Below are 19,141 nucleotides of genomic sequence, written 5' to 3'. Positions count from 1 at the left end.
AGGACAATGTGCTGCTGAGAATAGCGATACGCCGCCTCCTTATCAGAGGACAATGTGCTGTTGAGAATAGTGATACCGCCACCTCCTTATCAGAGGACAATGTGCTGCTGAGAATAGCGATATGCCGCCTCCTTCTCACAGAGGACAATGTGCTGCTGAGAATAGTGATACCGCCGCCTCCTCACAGAGGACAGTGTGCTGCTGAGAATAGCGATACGCCGCGTCCTTATCAGAGGACAATGTGCTGCTGAGAATAGCAATACGCCGCTTCCTTATTAGAGGAGAATGTGCTGCTGAGAATAGCGATACGCCGCATCCTTATCAGAGGACAATGTGCTGCTGAGAATAGCGATACGCCGCCTCCTTATCAGAGGACAATGTGCTGCTGAGAATAGCGATACGCCGCCTCCTTATCAGAGGACAATGTGCTGCTGAGAATAGCGATCTGCCGCCTCCTTCTCACAGAGGACAATGTGCTGCTGAGAATAGCGATATGCCGCCTCCTGACAGAGGACAGTGTGCTGCTGAGAATAGCGATATGCCGCCTCCTTCTCACAGAGGACAGTGTGCTGCTGAGAATAGCGATATGCCGCCTCCTTATAACAGGACAATGTGCTGCTGAGAATGGCGATATTTTAAAGGGACTCTGTCGGCACATAATGACTGTTCAAATCAAGTACAGGTGCTCGGTGCTTCACAGCAGGGCCAAATATTTACATACACCTTCCCACCTGCTTGTTTTCCATCTATCTTCACCTTTCTCTGGTCCTATGAAGCCAGAGCGGTCAATAAAAGAAAAGCGGGAGGAAACAGCTATCGATCCCATATGGATTCCACCCCCAGAAAATTATTAGCCTGTTAATCCAGATTTCATGGGCAGCTCGGGAATATAATGTGACTCTACTGGCCTCACTGAAATTTACTTTCTCAAATTATTTTTCGGGGAGGAAATAATAAAGCTTTTGGTGGCCTAGACAAATTTGTATGCCCTTCAATTTTTTTTACCCAAAATCATACACCAGATGGACCCCTGTAAATGCAGCAGCGACATTTTGAGGAATTGTGCTGCATATGGGCATAATCTGAAAACCAGAGCTTCTGCAATACTGGAGTACTGATATTCTCTACAGTACACCGGTATTCTGCATGGCAAAGACAAGGACATGATTTGAAATGATCCAAAAATGTTTTGCATTATAGTGATAATGCGCAGGGTCCTCCCTGAGACAATTCAAACTTTGACAGTCTATATAAAATTTGGCCGGTGGTTGAACACTTCAGCAGAAAATTTGCAGAGGCGTGCACACCCCAGAGGGGCACCTGTATAGATGAATCTCTGGTTCATTTCAAAGGGAGGCTAAAATTCCATCAGTAACTGCCCAGTCAGAGGACCAGGTATGGAATTAATCTGTACAAGCTGTGCGAGAGTACCTCAGGGTACACCCACAGATTTAGGGTCAACGAAGGGAAAGACATTCAGATTGAATGCCCCTGTCCCCTGTCTTGGGGGTAAGTGGGAAAATTGTTTGGGAGTTGCTGCACCCAATGCTGGATAACGTTTTTACCTCTACAGTCATGGCCAAAAGTATTGACACCCCTGCAATTCTGTCAGATAATACTCAGTTTCTTCCTGAAAATGATTGCAAACACAAATTTGGTATTATCTTCATTTAATTTGTCTTAAGTGAAAAAAACACAAAAGAGAATGAAGCAAAAAGCAAAACATTGATCATTTCACACAAAACTCCAAAAATGGGCCAGACAAAAGTATTGGCACCCTCAGCCTAATACTTGGTTGCACAACCTTTAGCCAAAATAACTGCGACCAACCGCTTCCGGTAACCATCAATGAGTTTTTTACAATGCTCTGCTGGAATTTTAGACCATTCTTCTTTGGCAAACTGCTCCAGGTCCCTGATATTTGAAGGGCGCCTTCTCCAAACTGCCATTTTTAGATCTCTCCACTGGTGTTCTATGGGATTCAGGTCTGGACTCATTGCTGCCACCTTAGAAGTCTCCAGTGCTTTCTCTCAAACCATTTTCTAGTGCTTTTTAAAGTGTGTTTTGGGTCATTGTCCTGCTGGAAGACCCATGACCTCTGAGGGAGACCCAGCTTTCTCACACTGGGTCCTACATTATGCTGCAAAATTTGTTGGTAGTCTTCAGACTTCATAATGCCATGCACACGGTCAAGCAGTCCAGTGCCAGAGGCAGCAAAGCAACCCCAAAACATCAGGGAGCCTCTGCCATGTTTGACTGTAGGGACCGTGTTCTTTTCTTTGAATGCCTCTTTTTTTTCCTGTAAACTCTATGTTGATGCCTTTGCCCAAAAAGCTCTACTTTTGTCTCATCTGACCAGAGAACATTCTTCCAAAGCATTTTAGGCCTTTTCAGGTAAGTTTTGGCAAACTCCAGCCTGGCTTTTTTATGTCTCGGGGTAAGAAGTGGGGTCTTCCTGGGTCTCCTACCATACAGTCCCTATTCATTCAGACGCCGACGGATAGTACGGGATGACACGTTTGTACCCTCGGACTGTAGTGCAGCTTGAACTTGTTTGGATGTTAGTCGAGGTTCTTTATCCAACATCCGCACAATCTTGCTTTGAAATGTCAATTTTTCTTTTCCGTCCACATCTAGGGAGGTTAGCCACAGTGCCATGGGCTTTAAACTTCTTGATGACACTGCGCACGGTAGACACAGGAACATTCAGGTCTTTGGAGATGGACTTGTAGCCTTGAGATTGCTCATGCTTCCTCACAAGTCCTCAGACAGTTCTTTGGTCTTCTTTCTTTTCTCCATGCTCAATGTGGTACACACAAGGACACAGGACAGAGGTTGAGTCAACTTTAATCCATGTCAACTGGCTGCAAGTGTGATTTAGCTATTGCCAACACCTGTTAGGTGCCACAGGTAAGTTACAGGTGCTGTTAATTACACAAATTAGAGAAGCATCACATGATTTTTCAAACAGTGCCAATACTTTTGTCCACCCCGTTTTATGTTTGGTGTGGAATTATATCCAGTTTGGCTTTAGGACAATTCTTTTTGTGCTTTTTCATTTAAGATAAATTAAATGAAGATAATAATACCAAATAATTTGTGTTTTCAATCATTTTCAGGAAGAAACTGAGTTATCTGACAGAATTGCAGGGGTGTCAATACTTTTGGCCATGACTGTACATAGATACATTTTACATCATTTTTCACGGTTCAATGTTATAAATTTCTGTGAAGCATCTGGGGGGGGGTGTTCAAGGTGCTGACCAGACAGCTAGATAAATTCCTTTGGGGTGGTGGGAGTTTAGTTTCCAAAATAGGGTCACATGTGGGGGGTTAACACTGTTTAGGCATATCAGGGGTTCTCCAAACGTCACATGGTGCGCACAGACCATTGCATCAAAGTCTGTGCTCCAAAAAGTCGCTTGTTCCCTTCAGAGCCCTGCTGTGCGCCCAAATAGTAGTTTTCCACAACATATGGGGTATTCAGAGAAAACTTTACAACAATTTTTGGGTCCATTTTCTTTCTTTCACGGACCCATTGATGTGAATGGGTGCGTTTGATCCATCACTTGGATCAAAACTGGATGTTTCCGGTGGCAAATAAGAAAAGCAAAAGTGGCAAAATTAAAGAAAAAAAACATGTAGCACAAAAACTTAATCAGACAATGACTCTTTACAACTTTTGTTACTTTTTGCATTTAGGTTAAAGAACTTACAGTCAGGTAGTTGCTAACCATCTGCCCGTTCTAAACGTCAGGGATATTTGCTGGCTCAGAGCAGTCACAGACCGCTCCAACTATCATTCCATCTGCTTCACCAGAGCAGCATCTTCTCTTCCATTCTGTTGAACGGTTGTCTCTGCTGAAGTCATGCTGATTGACAGCTGGCTCTCCGCTGCCTAATTCCAGGGATCCAGCTGTCAATCAGCATGACGTCTGCGGTGACGCCTCGGCAATAGAGCAGACCAGAAGAGGAAGAACCGCTCTGCTGATGAGAGGTGACATGAAGCAGGAAATTTGGTGGCTGTACTGGTAGAGATCATCCCGATGCAGAACAAGCAGATGGTTAGAAACTACCAGAATGTTAGTTCCGTTTAGTATACAAATATGCTAAAAATCCTGGATAACTCCTGTAAGCAATGTTCTGTTTAAATGAATCATTTGTCAAGTTTTCACAGTTCATCTGTAACTCGCAGACTAGCCTCCCAGGAATGTAATTCAATTAAACTTGTTTTTCTGTACACACATATCATCTTATTGCACATAGTCTGATCAAATTAATAAAACTGTAAAAAAAAAATCCAAAAGAGAATGCAGATATTAAACGGTTAAACACAAAACCAGCACAAGCGTTTTATTTCAACCATGTAATTTTATAAAATAAAATATTGCACATAAGGCACTCTATTACAAAATACAAAAAGTGAGCAGGTTTGAATTGCAAATTACGGTAATCTAGCGCAAATGTGAAGGCGGCTCTAACGTGGACTCTCCTGTCCATTTATCATCTTAAACGCACCACCTGGATGCCACAATAATGGTTCCAGAATGAAAAAATGATCATATATAAAAAATATACATTTACTAATTCAGAACATTTTTTTAAAGTTAAAAAAAAAAAAGACGGTCCCCTGAAAAAGCTGGGCGAAACGCACTTATGGGTGCAGGGACATCATATACAGCAGCTCTTCTTTATTTAAGGTATAGTAATTTTATTCATACCATCCATGCGAGCTGGGCCATATGTGCAGCAGAGCTTGCTTTATCCGGGGAAATAGTAGACCATATATCTGTTTAGCATTGTCTTTTTTTTCCTCACACTGTTACTAGGATTATATCGATTATACATTGTGTCCCTTTTTTGAGGTATCCTTGTTTAATTTTACTTTTTCTGAATTAATAAATGCAGATTCTCTCTGTGTCATTCTGGAACCATATGTCAGGTGTTATATTGAAATGCTGTGTAACAATTAGTTGATTATTAGGACATATTTGCCGGTTTTGACATTTGTTATCTTAGCCATGTATTGACATGAGCCATGGGTTTTTCTAAAGGGGACAGGGGGAAAAAAAAAAAAAAAAAAACACGGTTTCTCCAATTCCAGGTCCCTCAAAAGGTAATGATTTCATGATATTTTACAGAGAGAATAACTGCTGCGCCGGCCATAATTATCTCCTATGTAATACTAAGGAAATTCTAAAAATATAACTTATTGGGTGGAGAAGGACTTCAGAAACTCTGCAGTAGGGAAAAGGTTAATAACTATAAATGCAATGCAAACAGTTCTGCTTCCAAACCTATGTAATATGCAAGCAGGAACACAAATCTGCACACTGGCATAAAAAAAAAGAAATGAAAAACACATCAAAATAAGATTATTATATGTCTGAAAATAAGAAATAAAATGCATATATATATATAAATATCCCAAGAACAATGATGTACAGGGCAAGTGGGGAACGCAATGTTAATAAACCTGTAATATCTGACTTGCTCTCGTGGCATGAAATGAGTCAGTGAGATTTCGCTCACGTCGTCTTGAAATGTTGACAAAGTATTCAGATATGTGTATTCGGAGTATTTGGGAGAATTCTTGCTTCCTGAGCAATTCTAATATTTCCCTTTGTACCTATACAGGATCTGTGAAATAGTTTGCGTCAGGAGGCTGATCACATGGAAGAAAACTGTGGCTTCAACAAGAGCCGAAGAATAAGATTGCTACATACATATAACTACATGTGACAGCAAGGAGAACATTGGAGGGTCCGGACCGCTCTGCTGTAACTGGATTATATTTTTCGGGAGCTGCGCCTTGTAACAGATGGTGAATATAAAAACATCCAGAATTCACACCATCAGGAACGCTAGATTTAGTTGTAGCTGCAAATGAAAATCCACAGCAGTTTTACGGAACAAACCTGATCCACACCCAACATGGCAGGAATTCATGCCACGCTGGATACCACATCTGCCGTTTGTCAATTGTTTGGGGAAAATGCTTTTGATTTCCACTGCGGATTTCACCTATTGAAAAATACATGTATAACACTGGCAAGGACCCTACATAGAAATGTCACTGTGACAATGCTTGTCTAATGGAAGGGTGGAATGTGACACAAGAAAGGCAAGGAACTAACAGACACTAACCAGACAATGATTGGAAGCTATCCTCTTCCTCCGATCTTTGATAAAGCTAAAGGCCTCCATACACAGACTAATGTTGGCCAGAACCTGCCCCTAGCGATGGGTTTAGCCAACGGTCAACTGGGTATGGGGCAGCCTGACGACCGGTGGCGATGTGAATCACACGTGTCCGATTATGGACTGCTGATCGCTTTGTTCTCCTGGAAGTAATCCACAAGGTGACATACCGGTCATAGAAAATACAGGAGCGCTTGTCTGAATGGCAGATGGCGGTCAGCCGTAGCATCGTACGGCCAACAGCCATCTAATGTGTATGGCTACTTTAAGGCTACGTTCGCACATCGGGGCTGCGGGGTGGATTTGCTGTTAATGTGACAAAATAACGTGCGTAAAGTAGCCTACAGCCGCCCATACTCTTTAGATACCTGTCAACCATCAACAAAAAAATGCCTATTCAGCTATCGCATTCAACCCTCTATAGCCAGCCGCAAATGTGTATGTCCTCAAGGGGAGAAAGAAGAAAGCCGCTTACTTCTGGTGATAAAAAAAAAAAAATCAAGCATCTTCAATGAGGAATTGGGATACCACTATACGTACTGGATGGTTTTAATGTCAATCCAAAATGGGTGGCTCTGGGCGACATTCATCTAATGTGTATGGCCACCCAAGGTGTATTTCCCTCCTAATCGAACAGTGATGGTCACACATAATATGGATTATCTTGTCTAGTACATTGTTTCCCCCCAATGTGATAGTTGTAATAATAGTGGTAAAACACTGATGGCAATGGGGTCTCCCATTAGAGGGAATAGTAGGGCTTTCTATTCCTAGGATAGTAAATTTATGGACTGAAAATGGAGAGCGGTTACTGCTGGACTTATGGAACCCAGCCTAGGTCCTCATTCAGACGTCAGTTTTTCTCATACAAGTTTTATCATGGATAGGACTCATACCTATTATCGTCTTTGGGGCTGTTCACGTGTCTGTGTATTTCTTCATACCGAGTGGTCCGCACACAATCATGGAGACATGTCCAATTTTGATCCGAGTCTGGGAACGGACTCGACAATGCAAGTCTATGGGTCCATGTGCTGTACGATTTTTTACAGACTATTACAAGAAGCTTGAAAAAAACTTTTTTTTTGGCCAAGAAAAACGGATGGCAAAACCTCACACTCTGCCCAAACATGGATGAAACGGATTAAAACCAGTGATGGAACACGGAGAGTGTTTTTTTTCTGTATGAGGAAAATCATTGATGTCTGAATGAGACCTGAGACCAGTTTCAGCTATTGAAGTACTTTATAAATTAATGACTTTCTGTGTTAGTGCAGGTCTGACCCCCCATGATAATCCACGGATCAAAACCAGAAAGGAATATGAGAAGGTCGTGCCCATTTACACTCTGCATTAACAAGAAAACTATTTGTACAAAATCAATTCTGTAACATATGATGATTTTCAGAGCTGCTCGGCCATGGAGGGGAGACTGCTCCGGACAAGAGGCTCCAAACAATGAAATCTGAACGCCTTTTACTAATTGTGTCCTCATAAGGAGAGAGATCGCCACATGGGTCTAGGGAAAATGGTCTCTATGTGACGTGTCCAGGAGAGGCTTCCATGAAATGTACCAAGCGTCACTTCTGTAGGATGAACTGGTCTATGAATTCATTCTGTTCTGCTTCTACTTTACATAGAGCCTCATATTCTATTCGATACCTGAAAAAAAAAAGAAAACAGAGGATAATTTGCTGTATTTCTGAAATACGCACCTACATGTTACCTCTACGGGAAGGGCTGTGGAGTCGGGAGGTTTGGCTTACTGACTCCACAGCCCTGTCTACAGGAGCTTTTATGACATCCCATAGTAAATAGTGTTGGCCCCATTATGCAGTGCTTTAAAAGAAAAAAAAACTGATCGAAGCTCATTTAGGGGGGGTCAATAGGGATTTATATTGCTAGGAGAAGAAATACATGGACTATTATGAAGGTCCCAATTTCGTTACATGCTTCCCCTATAGCAGTGAGAACCCTTTAACCCTTACATTTACTAAAGGTACCTAACAGAAGAACTGGTTTCTCTGCTTTAATTTATTAAATTGCTCAGAAAAAAAAAATAAATAACAGCTGCATTGTGATTGGTTGTTATGAGCATCAAGGCCCATTATGTTTAATGGTCTACCTTATTTTACACTGGATTAAATATTTAATGTCATACTATCATGTTATTATTTTGAGCCTTTTTCAAGTTAGGGTTAATCTGTTGAGTCGGAGGCTGTTGCATTATAACCGACCAAGTATGTTATCTTATGACCCACAAAATGCCAAAACTGCCCTTTGAGCTTTTTTTTATCAGACTATGACGGGCAGTCGTGAAAGCCGAAGGCCATTAATACTTTATGCTGCTGGAATACATCCAGCAGCTGTCGCCAGGCTGACGGTGCCCACTGTCAATACGCACTCTGGAACTGGTGGGCATGCAGGCTTTATTCAATAGAAGGATGGTAAGGCGGCTCCCAGGTACCCATCCGATTCATACAGCTGCTCAAGGCCTTGTAGCTATTCCTAGAGACACAGTTGCAGTGAAAGCAAGAAACGCCACAAAGTTTCCCATTACAGCAGCTCGGTAGCTCTGCATATTGGGTTTTCTGACCCTCCTCTCTTCAGAGATCTGACTGCGGCATCTCCCCCTTGCACTGCCGCATCTCCCACTTGCACTTCATACTGCAGCATCTCCCCACTTGCACTTTGCACTGCAGCATCTCCTCCTTGCACTACAGCATCTCCCCCCTTGCACTGCAGCATCTCCCCCCCCCTTACACTGCAGCATCTCCCCCTTGCAATTTGCACTGCAGCATCTCCCCCTTGCACTTTGCACTGCAGCTCTGCCTGTTCAGACTTTCAAGCCCAGTATAGACCAGTGCATGTAGTGATGACCACAACATCAAATTATATACGCTGCTGCGGAGGTCTTACCTTTCGAGCTGCATCTTCTTCTCTGCGATCAGCGCCTGCAGCTGCTGTTGCTGGGCTTCTCGCTGCTTGGCAATGGATTTTAACAGATTACGGGCTCCAATGGCCTAATGGTCAAAACAAAAGATGTAAATTGGCCTTCTTAAAGGAGCATTCACAAGTTTTGAAGTTATCCCCTATCTAAGGGATTCAGGGATAACTTCCCAATCGATGGAGTCCGACCTCTGGGACCCCCACCGATCCCCAGAGCCAGAGCTCTGAAGAGCCTGGTGTTAGCTGTGCCGTAATCGATCACGTGCACTGCCGCTCCGTCCATTCTTAATGGGACCCCCAGAGACAGCCGAGTGCTCCAGTGTTCTGCTGTGAGAGTCGCTGATGAGCTGCCGCTGGAGGAATTTATATCGGGGCTGAAGAAAAGGGTCATCCATTGAAACTTCTCTCCCCACTACATTATCTGTCAGGAAAAACTAGAGAGGCCCCCGTACATACTCCACTGTTGGCCCATCTGCCTCATTCTGGCGGGAGCAGCCACTAACCTGAGACCTGTGCGTTCTCGAAAAAGCTTTCAAAAGGTGAGAGGAGCTTTGACTGCACTGGATGGGGAAAAAAAAGTTAAAAAAAACAAGCCATGTAGGTTGCTTCCAGAACGTAGCCGGAGAACGAGCCGATGATCAGGAATGAATGAATAGTAACCGTGTATTTTACTTTCAGAATTAACATTTACATAGGAGTTTCTTCAGTACATCCAGCATTACGTGGCCTGTGTGGGAATTCAGAGGCCACAGCAGATTATCTCATGTTTTATTCAGGCAGCAGATGTTGGAAACCTTCACCTGTGATTCCGGATCTCCACTGACGCTGAGAACAGACTGATGATCTCATATTTTAGTGCTGATGTTTATGCCCGTCTGCGCTCCGAGCTGCGGCACCACGCTATGGTTAATCTACGTACGGCTGGTACAAGTCTGATAGGCTCTTACCTTCATTTTCTCACTCTCGGTTTCTTTAGCCAGCTGATCCACTAGTTCTATTAAACCGCCTACTATTTTTTGAAAATCACCTATTTCTGAAATACAAAAAAAGAGGCTCGTGTCACAGGATATACTTGTGTCGTGCCCAAAGAATATAAATCAGAAACTCGAGTGCAGTTGTACATTGTGATACCATCTCAGTACATTCACCCTTGTGAATATAGGGGGGGAGGATTTACTTGCTAAATGCCTTTATAATGTGTATTAGGGGCTTCCTAGAATTCATCTGACAAGGAGCATGGCTTCACTGGAACATGTAATGTCATCTTCCAAGAAATGCGCCAAAATTTTGGTTAACAAATAGGTGGAGAGAACTTACACTAGAAAGTCTAAAGATGCAACCAGCATAACCCATAATGACTGACAAGAGGCTTAAAAGGTAGCTCGACAGCGGATCCATGCTGCCCGATGCACAGCCAGCGCCGGATCCATGCTGCCCGATGCACAGCCAGCGCCGGATCCATGCTGCCCGATGCACAGCCAGCGCCGGATCCATGCTGCCCGATGCACAGCCAGCGCCGGATCCATGCTGCCCGATGCACAGCCAGCGCCGGATCCATGCTGCCCGATGCACAGCCAGCGCCGGATCCATGCTGCCCGATGCACAGCCAGCGCCGGATCCATGCTGCCCGATGTACAGCCAGCGCCGGATCCATGCTGCCCGATGCACAGCCAGCGCCGGATCCATGCTGCCCGATGCACAGCCAGCGCCGGATCCATGCTGGTTGTGTGACTTCAGCCAGGTATGTTTCACTTCGAAATATCATGTACAATACTTCAGCACACAAAGGAGAAAAATAGTTATGCTGAACGAAATGGTTTACTTCGGATTCATAAAAATGTTTCCAATGTTTCGGCTCTTATTTGCACATGAGAAAATCGGGGCATACTGGAATTGCTGATCTTGTTGAGCTGTGGCTCACAGTTTCTGCATGCCCTGATTTTTTTTTCATGTGCACATGACAGCTGGTGCTTTTAAAAAAAATTCTATGAAAAGGGAGAAGAAGGAAGGAGCTAGAGACAGATTTTCTGCTTCAAGTTCTCCTGAAACGACAGTTCCAGTTCTCCAAAGAACTTTATGAGCACAAACTGCCATCTCCTATCTCAGTAATGAGAGTTTGTATTCACTGAAGACAGATTTTACCTGTAAATTTTCAGAATGAATGATCAGTCCAGGAGGAGAAAAAAGGCAGATTTATTTGATAAGATATGTTACAAAGTTGGATTTGTGGGGGAAAAAGATGAAACAATGAGACGTTAAGTTTACACCATCTATTAGTTTCCTTACTCCTTGGTAGAATTTTTGCCAACGTTTTGGCACATTGTTTGTTGCATGCTAACACCCTTTTCCTATGAACCCACACCCCTTTAAAAATTAGACAGTTTTACAGAATTTTCCAGGTATTTACTTCTACACAACCCTTTCTAAACATCCAGTTGGTCCATTTATACCAGGATTCCCATCATGTGCTTCTGGTGGGTTTCAGTGCTCTCCAAACTGTTTTCTGGTCTGATGGGGTCATTGCAGCTGCGCCTGCCCCTCCTATCTCCTGCTACATGTTGTCCTCCTGCTGTGGATGTGAATATCAAGTCCTGCGTCAAGCACATAGCCCAACAAACTCTCGCGCCTGTGCAAGACCAAGGTTTACTTAAGGCCCCATCACACTTAGCGACGCTAAAGCGATCCTGACAACGATACGACCTGTCAGGAATCGTTGCTGCGTCGCTATGTGGTCGCTGGTGAGATGTCAAACTGTGAGATCTCCCCAACGACGCAGCAGCGATGCGGCGACCTGTACAACGATGTCACATGGCAGCTATTTCATGACGATTAACAGACCTCAATGAGGGACGTCCTGTCATGAGGTCGTTGGTAAGGTGTCAAACACAGCGATGTGTGCTACCCAGCGGGACCTCAACGATCAAAAAAAGGTCCAGGCCATTCCAACACGACCAGCGATCTCACAGCAGGGGCCTGGTCGCTGCTACGTGTCACACATAGCGAGATCGCTACTGAGGTCGCTGTTGCGTCACAAAACTTGTGACTCAGCAGCGATCTCGCTAGCGATCTCGCTTTGTGTGACGGGGGCTTTACTCAGGGTGGAATTACTGATTCAACTCCCAATCATCAAGCAAAGTTCTTGGAAAAAAAAAGGTCAAGACAGTGACTTACTTTCTACAAACTCCCTGCATTCCTCCTTCAGTTCTGTTGTTTGCTGAGAGACATCTGGATCCAAGATGCGGAGTTTGTTGAGTTCGTCAAAGTGGAACCCGGCCTCAGATAGCGAGTCTTTAGCCATTGCTGCTGTGAAGTAAAACATGACATGAGATGTCTATAGCAAAATTCAAGTATGAACAATCCTAAGTGACGCGGATAGTCCGGACTCTGGCCCAGTAGCGTAGCTACTGGGGGCAGAGGGGGTGATCGCCCAGGGCCTCATGCTCTGAGGGGGCTCTACCAGATCTACCCTACTGTAACTGTATCAATGTGCACAGCGCGCCTATACAGTTACATTCTGTGGCAGAACAGGGAGACTTGATTTCCCTGCTCTGCCAACCGGCTGCTATGGGGTCCGTGAGAAGGTGGGGGTGCCCGTCATCACAAGCACAACTGTATTGGCAGGATGCCAATTCAGCGGACTGCATTGATGAGAGAGGGAGAATTGCACTCCCTCTCCCATCATCCCCCTCTCGGCGTCTGACGTTCCTGATGCAGACACTGAAAGCGGGTGCAATGATGTTACTACTCAGCACCCACTGTATGGAGCTGTGCGGGCGGTCGGAGCAGCGGAGGAACGAGGAGGAGAGGTGACTCGGGTGAGTATTATATTTAATTTTTTTGTTTTTGTTTGGGGGTGCCTTATATTATATAGAGTCTGCCTATGGGCAGCGCATTATACTATAGAGTCTGCCTATATGAGTGCATTACGCTATAGAGGCTGCCTATGGGGTGCATGTTACAGAATCCCTAGCACCAAGAATATGTTATGCAGTATATATTATGTATAATAGGTTCCATGTGAAATGCATCAGTCCACAGGCTGCGCCCATGGGCAGAGAGGACACGATATCCCCCTTCTGTTCTCCCCCCACCTTTGTAAATCCCACAGTAAATATCAGCAGGCTCCGGCCCCCTGCAGCTATTGTAATGTATGTCTGGCCTGCTTTTTCTATTGGCCTGCCCTGTGTATCTGTGTTAAATATTCTGTGTGCTCTGAATAAAGTGTGTTCTTTTAGACTGGAAATACGTGGAGTAGCAGTCAGCTTTTATATGCACTCACGTAATCAAGGAATTCCAGCCAGCGTCCTTCATTCAGAATCCAGCAAAAGCAGAGTGGACCTCCTGAAACACGGGGGGTGCTGAAAGAGGTACTACAGCACAGTAGACCCCGTTACAGTGCATTATACTAGAGAGTCTGCCTATGGGGAGTGAGTTATACTAGAGTCTGCCTATGGGAGTGCATTATACAATAGAGAGTCTGCCTATGGGGGTGCACTATACTGAAGAGTCTGCCTATGGGAGTGCATTATACAATAGAGAGTCTGCCTATGGTGGGTGAATTACACTATATAGTCTGCCAATGGGGGTGCATTATACTAGAGAGTCTGTCTATGGGGGTGCATTATACTAGAAAGTCTGCCTATGGGGGTGCATTATACTAGAAAGTCTGCCTATGGGGGTGCATTATACTATATAAAGTCTGCCTATGGGGGTATATTGGGGTATCAGCAGGATGAAGAGATTGCGCAGGTTGGGAATAGTCCCACTGGGGACAGTGCTGAAAATATGAGAAGTGAAATGTGTCTGTTGTTTTCTTTGCAGCCGAGTTCTGGCTGGAAGAAGTCATGTCGGTCTGGGCCAGATGGAAAAGACGGAAAAAGTTAAATTCTCCAGCAGAAAGAACATTAGCTGTAAGTCACCATCTATAACTGTGCAGTGATCTCTATATGTTCTATAGGACTGATATTTATCACTGACCATATGGCGGTAATATCTATGTTGGTCTTTGTATAGTGATTATTTTTAGCAACAGCGCGGTCATCTGCTGAGGTTCTTCTCCAGTATTAGGGTGCTTCACCCAGTTGTAAGCAAAGTTATCTGGTTAGGGGCCCACTGAGAAGTTTCGCCCCCTGAACAAAAACCCTAGCTACGCCTCTGCTCTGGCCGGATACATCTTACACACAACAATACATTGTAGCAAATTACCAGGTAAGTTTTGGCAAACTCCAGCCTGGCTTTTTTATGTCTTGGGGTAAGAAGTGGGGTCTTCCTGGGTCTCCTACCATACATTCCTGGGTCTCCTACCATTTCATTCAGACGCTGATGGATAGTACGGGTTGACACTGTTGTACCCTCGGACTGCAGGGCAGCTTGAACTTGTTTGGATGTTAGTCGAGGTTCTTTATCCAACATCCGCACAATCTTGCGTTGAAATCTCTTGTCAATTTTTCTTTTCCGTCCACATCTAGGGAGGTTAGCCACAGTACCATGGGCTTTAAACTTCTTGATGACACTGCGCACGGTAGACACAGGAACATTCAGGTCTTTGGAGATGGACTTGTAGCCTTGAGATTGCTCATGCTTCCTCACAATTTGGTTTCTCAAGTCCTCAGACAGTTCTTTGGTCTTCTTTCTTTTCTCCAAGCTCAATGTGGTACACACAAGGACACAGGACAGAGGTTAACTTTAATCCATGTCAACTGGCTGCAAGTGTGATTTAGTTATTGCCAACACCTGTTAGGTGCCACAGGTAAGTTACAGTTAATTACACAAATTTTTCGAACAGTGCCAATACTTTTGTCCACCCCCTTTTTTATGTTTGGTGTGGAATTACATCCAATTTGGCTTTAGGACAATTCGTTTTGTGTTTTTTTCATTTAAGACAAATTAAATGAAGATGATAATACCAAAGAATCTGTGATTGCAATCATTTTCAGGAAGAAACTGAGTATTATCAGACAGAATTGCAGGGGTGTCAATACTTTTGGCAACAACTGTAGCCTAAAGGGGTGTTCCACCTTAGACAATTAGGTCACATCCACAGGATACTGTCTCATAGACTCCTGTCTGAAGACTCGGTGTCCTGGACACATCCCTCCTCACCGGGGGCACCTGGCGCACTCCGCGCATGTGCAGACTGCAGTCACAGCTATGGGAGATATGGACGCAGCCCACGGACCCGCATCTGTCGCCGGTGGCTACGCCGTGACATGTTTCAGGTGGGGAGACCCCCTAAGAGACAATACATCTCATCTGGTTCCAGGACAACCAGTTATCAATCCCAGTAAAGAACACTACGGTTACCAGCTCCCTGCCCCAAATGGCTGATAACAGAGAACAGCAGTGCGGCGCCGCCGGCCTCCATGTTACCTTGTCTCACAGCTGTCACACACCGCACCGCTTCCTCTCCGACCCCGGCTGCCACGGAGACAGCCGGCTAGTGTTTACTGACGTCACTTCCGGGAATGCACTCCTGGTACCATAGAGACGAGGCGGAAGGATTCTCCGACAACTGCCATCTTGTATTAGAGAGAACCGAGCTGCGCCTGTGACTTGATGACGTCACCGGAAGAGGCGGGGCCTCATCTATTCCGGCGCAACTGCAGAGTAGACCCGATACCAGGAAGCAGCGTTGTGGTGAGGCGGCTGCACCATGGAGCCGTGTGAGGACAGGACGCAGGACTAGGGGTGAGAGGGATGGGTTATTATGGGGGCAAAGAAACATGAATGATCTTACTATATGGGGGCTGCATGTTGGAGGTGTGCACAGGGAAATGGCTGCTGCCACTTGTATGAGGCTGCGTAATGGGGGCTAATGCTGTGAGGGATAATCGGGCCCAGGAATACTGACATTACAGGGGGGATAATGGGGCCCGGGAATACCGACATTACAGGGGGGATAATGGGGCCCGGGAATACCGACATTACAGGGGGGATAATGGGGCCCGGGAATACTGACATTACAGGGGGGATAATGGGGCCCGGGAATACTGACATTACAGGGGGGATAATGGGGCCCGGGAATACCGACATTACAGGGGGGATAATGGGGCCCGGGAATACCGACATTACAGGGGGGATAATGGGGCCCGGGAATACTGACATTACAGGGGGGATAATGGGGCCCGGGAATACTGACATTACAGGGGGGATAATGGGGCCCGGGAATACCGACATTACAGGGGGGATAATGGGGCCCGGGAATACCGACATTACAGGGGGGATAATGGGGCCCGGGAATACTGACATTACAGGGGGGATAATGGGGCCCGGGAATACCGACATTACAGGGGGGATAATGGGGCCCGGGAATACTGACATTACAGGGGGGATAATGGGGCCCGGGAATACTGACATTACAGGGGGGATAATGGGGCCCGGGAATACTGACATTACAGGGGGGATAATGGGGCCCGGGAATACCGACATTACAGGGGGGATAATGGGGCCCGGGAATACCGACATTACAGGGGGGATAATGGGGCCCGGGAATACCGACATTACAGGGGGGATAATGGGGCCCGGGAATACCGACATTACAGGGGGGATAATGGGGCCCGGGAATACTGACATTACAGGGGGGATAATGGGGCCCGGGAATACTGACATTACAGGGGGGATAATGGGGCCCGGGAATACCGACATTACAGGGGGGATAATGGGGCCCGGGAATACCGACATTACAGGGGGGATAATGGGGCCCGGGAATACCGACATTACAGGGGGGATAATGGGGCCCGGGAATACCGACATTACAGGGGGGATAATGGGGCCCGGGAATACCGACATTACAGGGGGGATAATGGGGCCCGGGAATACCGACATTACAGGGGGGATAATGGGGCCCGGGAATACCGACATTACAGGGGGGATAATGGGGCCCGGGAATACCGACATTACAGGGGGGATAATGGGGCCCGGGAATACCGACATTACAGGGGGGATAATGGGGCCCGGGAATACCGACATTACAGGGGGGATAATGGGGCCCGGGAATACCGACATTACAGGGGGGATAATGGGGCCCGGGAATACCGACATTACAGGGGGGATAATGGGGCCCGGGAATACCGACATTACAGGGGGGATAATGGGGCCCGGGAATACCGACATTACAGGGGGGATAATGGGGCCCGGGAATACCGACATTACAGGGGGGATAATGGGGCCCGGGAATACCGACATTACAGGGGGGATAATGGGGCCCGGGAATACCGACATTACAGGGGGGATAATGGGGCCCGGGAATACCGACATTACAGGGGGGATAATGGGGCCCGGGAATACCGACATTACAGGGGGGATAATGGGGCCCGGGAATACCGACATTACAGGGGGGATAATGGGGCCCGGGAATACCGACATTACAGGGGGGATAATGGGGCCCGGGAATACCGACATTACAGGGGGGATAATGGGGCCCGGGAATACCGACATTACAGGGGGGATAATGGGGCCCGGGAATACCGACATTACAGGGGGGATAATGGGGCCCGGGAATACCGACATTACAGGGGGGATAATGGGGCCCGGGAATACCGACATTACAGGGGGGATAATGGGGCCCGGGAATACCGACATTACAGGGGGGATAATGGGGCCCGGGAATACCGACATTACAGGGGGGATAATGGGGCCCGGGAATACCGACATTACAGGGGGGATAATGGGGCCCGGGAATACCGACATTACAGGGGGGATAATGGGGCCCGGGAATACCGACATTACAGGGGGGATAATGGGGCCCGGGAATACCGACATTACAGGGGGGATAATGGGGCCCGGGAATACCGACATTACAGGGGGGATAATGGGGCCCGGGCATACCGACATTACAGGGGGGATAATGGGGCCCGGGCATACCGACATTACAGGGGGGATAATGGGGCCCGGGCATACCGACATTACAGGGGGGATAATGGGGCCCGGGCATACCGACATTACAGGGGGGATAATGGGGCCCGGGCATACCGACATTACAGGGGGGATAATGGGGCCCGGGCATACCGACATTACAGGGGGGATAATGGGGCCCGGGCATACCGACATTACAGGGGGGATAATGGGGCCCGGGCATACCGACATTACAGGGGGGATAATGGGGCCCGGGCATACCGACATTACAGGGGGGATAATGGGGCCCGGGCATACCGACATTACAGGGGGGATAATGGGGCCCGGGCATACCGACATTACAGGGGGGATAATGGGGCCCGGGCATACCGACATTACAGGGGGGATAATGGGGCCCGGGCATACCGACATTACAGGGGGGATAATGGGGCCCGGGCATACCGACATTACAGGGGGGATAATGGGGCCCGGGCATACCGACATTACAGGGGGGATAATGGGGCCCGGGCATACCGACATTACAGGGGGGATAATGGGGCCCGGGCATACCGACATTACAGGGGGGATAATGGGGCCCGGGCATACCGACATTACAGGGGGGATAATGGGGCCCGGGCATACCGACATTACAGGGGGGATAATGGGGCCCGGGCATACCGACATTACAGGGGGGATAATGGGGCCCGGGCATACCGACATTACAGGGGGGATAATGGGGCCCGGGCATACCGACATTACAGGGGGGATAATGGGGCCCGGGCATACCGACATTACAGGGGGGATAATGGGGCCCGGGCATACCGACATTACAGGGGGGATAATGGGGCCCGGGCATACCGACATTACAGGGGGGATAATGGGGCCCGGGCATACCGACATTACAGGGGGGATAATGGGGCCCGGGCATACCGACATTACAGGGGGGATAATGGGGCCCGGGCATACCGACATTACAGGGGGGATAATGGGGCCCGGGCATACCGACATTACAGGAGTGTTTTTTGTTTTTTTTTTCTTGAATAGGAATTAATATATTGCTAAAGGAGTTATCCGGTCCAAATCGATACGTCTGCAGTGACTACAGACTTCTGAATCCTGCAGCGAGTGCACTGTGGATTCAGTGATTTTTGAGCCGGGA

General features: G+C 46.9%; 2 protein-coding genes across 3 annotated transcripts in view; one reads left to right on the top strand and one right to left on the bottom strand.

Moving 5' to 3' along the window:
• Nucleotides 1-4,338: 4,338 nt before the first annotated feature.
• On the bottom strand, nucleotides 4,339-15,656 carry IFT20 (intraflagellar transport 20). 2 transcript variants are annotated; one of them, XM_069761292.1, is made up of 5 exons: nucleotides 15,520-15,656; nucleotides 12,322-12,453; nucleotides 10,098-10,183; nucleotides 9,121-9,224; nucleotides 4,339-7,863 (listed from the first exon to the last, which is right to left on the bottom strand). In XM_069761292.1, exons 2-5 carry the CDS (start codon nucleotides 12,446-12,448, stop codon nucleotides 7,782-7,784), a joined length of 399 nt encoding a protein of 132 aa, XP_069617393.1. In that variant the 5' UTR covers nucleotides 12,449-12,453; nucleotides 15,520-15,656; the 3' UTR covers nucleotides 4,339-7,781. The 2 variants fall into 2 exon arrangements, with proteins under 2 accessions (XP_069617393.1, XP_069617394.1); XM_069761293.1 differs by having other exon boundaries at nucleotides 7,433-7,863; nucleotides 12,322-12,450; nucleotides 15,520-15,620.
• A 63-nt stretch (nucleotides 15,657-15,719) lies between these two features.
• TNFAIP1 (TNF alpha induced protein 1) overlaps nucleotides 15,720-19,141 on the top strand; it is a 54,284-nt gene continuing 50,862 nt past the window's right edge. The window contains exon 1 of the mRNA XM_069761290.1: nucleotides 15,720-15,837. The gene's annotated coding sequence lies outside the window, so the exon portion shown is untranslated. The remainder of the gene's footprint in view (nucleotides 15,838-19,141) is intronic.

Source organism: Ranitomeya imitator, chromosome 3 (genome assembly GCF_032444005.1).
Source record: "Ranitomeya imitator isolate aRanImi1 chromosome 3, aRanImi1.pri, whole genome shotgun sequence".
Taxonomy (NCBI): Eukaryota; Metazoa; Chordata; class Amphibia; order Anura; family Dendrobatidae; genus Ranitomeya; species Ranitomeya imitator.
The sequence above is the reverse complement of the archived record's forward strand: the minus strand, read 5'-3'. Positions and strand labels throughout refer to the sequence as shown.